This window comes from Sinocyclocheilus anshuiensis, unplaced genomic scaffold (genome assembly GCF_001515605.1).
Source record: "Sinocyclocheilus anshuiensis isolate Anshui unplaced genomic scaffold, SAMN03320099.WGS_v1.1 scaffold1422, whole genome shotgun sequence".
Classification (NCBI taxonomy): Eukaryota; Metazoa; Chordata; class Actinopteri; order Cypriniformes; family Cyprinidae; genus Sinocyclocheilus; species Sinocyclocheilus anshuiensis.
In genome coordinates, this window is record NW_015558633.1 from 155,683 (window position 1) to 163,092 (window position 7,410).

Here is a 7,410-nt window from a genome sequence, read left to right on the forward strand (position 1 = left end):
CACACTCACACACACACTCACACACACACACACACACACTCACTCACACACACACACTCACACACACAGAGACACACACACACACACCGCACGTGTGTGTTTCGCCTGCTTTGAGTCTCCTCTCCACAAACCTTTCACAGCTAATAGTTGAGTGATTGTTTTGGGTCTGATTGTGTGTGTGTTCTGGCTCTGGGCTTTCAGTGTGTTTTATGACCCGCCTACAAATCTGAAACTGATTTCGATTGGCTGACGAGTAGGGCTGTCACTAACGATTATTTTGGTAATCGAGTAATCTGTCAATTATTCTGACGATTAATCGAGTAATCGGATAATTATAATTATTTTTTGTGGTAATAAAAATAGGTTTTAAAATGACTTAAAATACATATATAATAGGAATGAGGCAATGATAATTAGTTAAAATAAAGTATCAAAAGCAAATAATTATATGATTTTATTGAACAACACTGTTAAAATACATTACACGTTCATTACATTATACATTAAAATACACATGTATTATAAACAATAGAGCTAATGTACATTATGCATTACAACAAATGCCATCAGAGGGCGCCAACGGCCTAACCATTGTTTTACTGCGCAATCTAATCCTCGTTTAATATTCACTAAACAACATTTGATTAAAATGTCCACTTAATCTTTAATATTTGTCCATTTCATTACGACAGAAATGCTACAGCCACTGTAATTAAATGAATATGTGGACATCAAAACGTGTAAACTCAGAGAGAAGGTTTAAACCTTTATTTTGAAATCGCGATGAACAGTTAGCAAATCGATGTATTCTCCTGAGTTTGCGTAGGTTTATTAATGATTTACCTTACAAATCTGATGAAATGGCGAACGTTGCGTTCCCAGATGAACGTTATAATAAACCCAAACTCACAACAACATGCAGAGACGCATGTGAATGATAAGAGTTTGTGCAGAGCAGCGTTTACTGTGAACTGAGCCGCTCTGACACGCATGCACGTAACATGTAAATAATTAAAGCGCATGTATTACATCTGCATTGCATATATGTATTTAATTGCATCGTAGCATTTGTGAATTCACAATAGCATTATGCTTTATTATGATTTTTAGATTGGTTTAATATATCATGCCGCCTTGGAAAACGGTCTAATAATGCGTTTCATGGATTCTCGTCCGTGAAATGCGCCACTTCCGGTAATTAGCAGATTACTCGACTCGACTTTTTTTCAAAATGAAATCGAGGATGCTTTGAAATCGAATACTCGAATAGAATCGACGAAATCTACTGACGAGTGAGCCTCTGCTTTGTGATTGGCTGATGTGTGAGGCAACGTGCTGTGATTGGCTAATGACTTCGGCTTCGTATCTAGGACCCCAGCGGACGTCACTGACGGCACCCAAAACTATGCCCGGCCCGCCGCGCGCCATAAGCTCCACCCCCTCCACCGGAACACGGCGGAACATGCCAATGTCACGGAACGGAGGCAGCGACGCTGAAATCATGGAGCTCAACCAGCAGGTACACCAATATATAACTATTTTTACAGCTACATTATTATTCCAGCCACAATTAATCACAGCATATATGTATATACCATTACAAATGATTAAACATATAAATCATCAGTTTGTTGTTTTAGACACATGCACACAGACATTATTTCATGCACGACATAGTCGTGAGATGCATAAGAAATCTTTAGATGCAACAAAAGACAATACTTCAGCTAGTTATAAACACTAACATTTTCATCATTTAAAAATCTTTATCTACATATATTTACATTTTTACAAATGCAGACCTGCTTAAAAGGTGGTTTTGGGAGGTTCTGTCAGGTTTCGCTCACATATTTGTCTCTAAAATATGGATAAATGGGTACAAACGCACACACATTGTAATACACACTCAGAATACAGGCAAGAGCCAATCAGAGGCAGAGAATGTAGCCTAATTTACATATGTATGTGCTTCTTGACCAATGAAATGAAATGAAATGCACTGCAACTGAATTTATATCATGAATCTATTAAATAGATAATATTAATATAAATAAATATTTTATTATTAATTTATTTTATTTAAATATTTATTTAAAAATGTATAAATATAATAAATATAAATGTAATATTTATAAATAAATAAAATCATATCAAAATAAAAATGTAAAATATTAAATAAAATAAAAATGAATATTAAATAAAACAGTCTGTGTGTGTGTCTGCGTGCAGCTGCTGGACCTGAAACTGACAGTCGACGGTTTGGAGAAAGAGAGAGACTTCTACTTCGGCAAACTCCGAGACATTGAGCTGATCTGTCAGGAGAACGAGAGCGACAGCAACCCGGTCCTCGGCAAAATCCTGGAGGTGCTCTACGCCACAGAGGTATCAGTCCTCATCATACATCATGCGTGACGCTGTGCAGGCCTGACTCTGCCACAGAATTCAAAGAAGGTCAAAGAGTGATTGTGGCTTTACATCTCGCAACTCTTGACTTTTCTCACAATTCTGACTTTTTTCCTCAGAATTCTGTTTACTTTTCTCAGAATTCAAATTTTCCTCAGAATTCAGATTTTTTTTCTCAGAATTATTTTTCTCTCGCAATTCTACATTTTTCTGATAATTCTGACTTTTTTCCTCAAAATTCTTCTTTTCTCAGAATTCAGATTTTTTTTCTCAGAATTATTTTTCTCTCGCAATTCTACATTTTTCTGATAATTCTGACTTTTTTCCTCAAAATTCTTCTTTTCTCAGAATTCAGATTTTTTTTCTCAGAATTATTTTTCTCTCGCAATTCTACATTTTTCTGATAATTCTGACTTTTTTCCTCAAAATTCTTCTTTTCTCAGAATTCAGATTTTTTTTCTCAGAATTATTTTTCTCTCGCAATTCTACATTTTTCTGATAATTCTGACTTTTTTCCTCAAAATTCTTCTTTTCTCAGAATTCAGATTTTTTTTCTAAGAATTATTTTTCTCTCGCAAATCTAAATTTTTCTGATAATTCTGACTTTTTTCCTCAAAATTCTTCTTTTCTCAGAATTCAGATTTTTTTTCTCAGAATTATTTTTCTCTCGCAATTCTACATTTTTCTGATAATTCTGACTTTTTTCCTCAAAATTCTTCTTTTCTCAGAATTCAGATTTTTTTTCTCAGAATTATTTTTCTCTCGCAATTCTACATTTTTCTGATAATTCTGACTTTTTTCCTCAAAATTCTTCTTTTCTCAGAATTCAGATTTTTTTTCTCAGAATTATTTTTCTCTCGCAATTCTACATTTTTCTGATAATTCTGACTTTTTTCTCGCAATTCTGACTTTTTTCCTCAGAATTCAGATTTTTTTTCTCAGGATTCAGTTTTTTTTCCTCTTGCAATTCTGAACTTTTTCATGCAAATTCAGTTGTTTTTTTTCTCACAAATCTGACTTTTTTCCCTCAGAATTCTGAGTTGATATCCTGCAATTCAGGGTTTTAGTTTTTATCCTCAGAATTCTGAGTTGATATCCTGCAATTCAGGGTTTTAGTTTTTTGTTTTGTTTGTTAGTTTCGGCCACAATTAAAAATTCAGACTAAAATAGGGGTTATAAAGACCAAAACTGTGAAATTAAAGACGCAGTTACCTTTTTAGTTTTTTAATTCCGTGCCGGAAACAGGCTTCCATGCGGCGTCCCCAGACGTGCGGTTTATTGATGTTGGGTTTGTTTCAGGATGGTTTCGCGCCTCCGGAGGACGAGGAGATTGACGAACAGCCACGGGACCAGGATGAATACTGATCCTCCTCATCCTCACTCTCTCTCTCTCTCTCTCTCATCACGTCATCCTTCTTTCTATCTCTCCCTCTCTTTCACTCCATCCCCCACCAGCAGACACTAGGGGCGTGGTCTAATAGGCTCATAGAGTGAGTAGGGGCGTGTCTATGCTAATGAGGTCTGAAGTGATGCAGTGAAGCTGATGTTTTATTGGCTGTGGGTTTAATGAAGAATCCAGACGACTCGATGATGATGATGATGCAGTGACACTTTCACACACACACACACACAGCCAAGGTTATCAACTAACATTTTTTTTTTTTTTGATTTGGGCTCCAATCAGCTAATTTATTAGAGAGCTTGACGCTTATGTCATTTGTTTTATTTGCATTATCTTTAGAGGGGTTTTACTGTAGTTGCGGTGAATGAAGTGGAGGCTAAGGATCGAATCCCAGACAAAGCGCAGGTTAAATCAGCCTCAAATCAACATGCAGCCTGTTTACTTTCTTATTCTGTGTTTCTGATCTTCATACATTCACAGTCAGTTGTTAGCTTCATGCTGACTGTAAAGAGTTTGTGTGTGTTTAAATCATTACTGATAGTGCAGGTGTGAGAGTTTTATTTATTTATGAAGGAAGCCGTCAAACGGCATGAATACGAACAGCTAACATTGAATGAAAAATTCTCTAAATTCATCATTTTTAGCCATTACTAACGGTTAACCGACTGATGATACGAAACCGAGTTTTCTAGCTGCTATATTTTAATTTAACATTTCATTCTCAGTCTTTTTTATTTGATTGACAGGCCTGTGTCATTAATCCTTCACCCCTCATCTGCTGTCATGGCAACCATTTGCAGACATGCATCCATGTGGAGTTTTACTGTGTAAAATAAAAATGTGTGCGGGGAATGAAGGATGTGTGTTTGCTGGTTTATTCACATTATACAGACATCAGACACTAATAAATGATATAATATATAATCATATCACATTAAAGGGTTTTAAAGGGTCACAGTGATGGATTTGAGATTTGTTGTGTGTGTGTGTATACTATATATATATATATATATAAAACATACATATGAGTAAAAAATATTTAGTCAATAAAATATATAAAAATATGGTCTCTTGTACAAAATTTATTATTTGCACATTTTCATTCATGAAGATGAAATTTAGTTAAGATTAATTAAACGGAATACCTTGTCAGTTTTTCCACACAATTTTAGTGTTTTTTTTGTTTTATTTTTAATTTTACATTTTCATTATATAATTTTTAGCAAGTACTTTATTTGTTTTTATTTTTAAATATATTTATTGTAATTTTACATGCATACAATTTTATTTTTAGTAAGTGTTCTTAATTTGAATTGTTTATTTTTAAATTAAATTATATTTTTATGATTTCTAGTGTTTCAGTTTGGTTGTTTTTATTTTTAAATTAATTTACATTATTATGATGTAATTTTTAACAAGCACTTGTAATTGTTTTTATTTTGAAATTGTTTCATTTTACATTTTAGTGATTTAATTTTTAATACGTGCTACATTGTAATTTTGTATTATTTAATTTTCAGTAAGCGTTTCATTTTAGTTGCGTTTATTTTAAAACTGTTTATTTTAATATTACAATTTAATTTGTTATTTTCATAGTTTATTGTCATTTTACATTTTTGATTTCATAAATGGTTCGCTTTTCTCCAGCTCATATTCAAAAGAATACGTTTGCTGAAGTGACGTCACTAACAAAGAACAACTTCGAACAGCGCATCCAATCGTCTGCTCTTTCCTGTACATGAAGTCACGTGCTACTCAGCGGCGCTTCCGATTGGTCAGACGGGTTTGCTCTCCGGAGTTTAGCCTGCGCGCTAGCGGGTTTACTCACTGAAATATCACGTTTATTACATTAACAACACATTTTCAGACGCGACATAGCGATTATATAATAAATACTACATGTCATTTACGTTTAATAAGTTTGAATGAAACAATACACAAACCAGACAGCACTAGTAGCACATTTAGCCGTGCGCCCTACGGGATCGGTCTGAAATACACTCACTAGCAGTTCCTCCCGCGCTGACCGGAAGCGCTCAGAGAGTGGACGCGCTGGAACAGGAAGCAGTTCCACGCGCCGCAAACAGACGTGGCAAAAGAACCGTTGGTTTGATCCGATCAACACCGTCGGTTATTGATTATCATTCATTTCTTTTAGATCGAGATTATGGCCTCCGGTGCGAGCAAATGGGAAGTGGTGAAGAAAGGCAAGAAACCGAACATCAGCAGCAGCTCCGGAGGAAGAACTCAGGAGAAGAAATCCGGCCGGAAAGCGCTGAGTGAGGCCAACACTGACAGCAACCGTAAGAAGCAACAAAACACACGACATTAGCCGAGAAATAACGTCCTAATAACATCTGTCGGGATGAATAACGTTACCTGATGTATATTAGTTATCTTTCAAACCATCGGGAGCCCTCACTTTGCTTCCACCAAACCAAAGTGTTTTAAAACGGGTTTATTCGCTGTTTATGTTCAGAAGAACTGCTATTTCTGACAGTTGTCAACGGGTAATCTTGTTAATGCTATAAATTAATTACAACAATAAAAGAAAATGTAATCAAGAACATACATGAACAACAATATCACATTAGACCAGAAATTCCAAAATGGCATTCCCCTTACATTCAACTTCCAAAAGTGCATTCATCTTTGCCATGTTACATTCATTTAGTTGACTAGTGCTATACGCTGTATTAACAAAAACATTAATGGCATTAATAAAAACACTGACAAGCTACGCAATATCGCGTTCATAATCGAATGCGACTCATCTGCGATTATGAACGCGATATTGCAGTGATCTACGGCTCTGTGTAATAAACGCCGCTCCATCTGAAAGCACGTGATGGAGATTTACTACTAATCACAGAATACTGATTTTGGCGGAAACTACATTTTTTTGAAAACGGCGTTTTGGAACCAAAGTCTTCATATATTTGCGGTATAAGTACCAAAAACCATCTCAATATATTTTTACAGCTCCTCTCTCAGGAGCTCTGCTAAGAACAGGTTGATTTTGGCCTGTCTAATTAATATTCATGAGCCTCTCTCCTGATTGGCCTGTTGTTTTCTGAGTGACGCACGGACAGGCCAACCACAGGTAACGAGGGTCGTGTATGCTGTAGCCTGCTGTGGATTGGTGATACTCACAAGTAAGGTCAATAGAAACACCGGTAATGATGGTCACTGCTGAGGGAAATGTTGTCCGGCCGAACTCAAACCCCGAATCGGCGTCAAACACCGAATGCAGTAAATACAAACCAGACCAGCCGAGCGTTTGCGATCACGTGAACTTGAAGACACTTGTACAAATGCAGATGGGTGACATGAAAGGAAATGATTCCAGATTGGCGATGTAGTATTTGGTTTCTGTATTCTGTACGGTATTTTCCTGCGCTCAAACCTGCCAATCTAAAGGATCAAACGCCGTGTATGGCATTTGAGGTAATTTGTGAATTAGCATAAACTTATAGTCTAAATAAAACCATTTGCAGCTGTTGCTATTATTACACTTGTATACAAAACTTTGTATTATGCTTGTTATAGAGTGTGTGACGTCACGTGCACTACCGCCGGTGGCAGTAGACAACCGCGGTAGTGAC

The 7,410-nt window shown here is 36.0% G+C and overlaps 2 protein-coding genes across 2 annotated transcripts in view; both read left to right on the top strand.

Moving 5' to 3' along the window:
• mapre3b (microtubule-associated protein, RP/EB family, member 3b) overlaps positions 1 to 4,396 on the top strand; it is a 13,890-nt gene extending 9,494 nt beyond the window's left edge. The window contains exons 4-6 of the mRNA XM_016476866.1: positions 1,271 to 1,519; positions 2,230 to 2,382; positions 3,703 to 4,396. Coding sequence (XP_016332352.1) covers positions 1,271 to 1,519; positions 2,230 to 2,382; positions 3,703 to 3,768 — 468 coding nt within the window. The 3' untranslated portion in view covers positions 3,769 to 4,396. The remainder of the gene's footprint in view (positions 1 to 1,270; positions 1,520 to 2,229; positions 2,383 to 3,702) is intronic.
• Positions 4,397 to 5,832: 1,436 nt separating this feature from the next.
• tmem214 (transmembrane protein 214) overlaps positions 5,833 to 7,410 on the top strand; it is a 14,273-nt gene continuing 12,695 nt past the window's right edge. Inside the window, exon 1 of the mRNA XM_016476882.1 lies at positions 5,833 to 6,108. Within this exon, the coding sequence (XP_016332368.1) occupies positions 5,973 to 6,108 (136 nt within the window). The 5' untranslated portion in view covers positions 5,833 to 5,972. The remainder of the gene's footprint in view (positions 6,109 to 7,410) is intronic.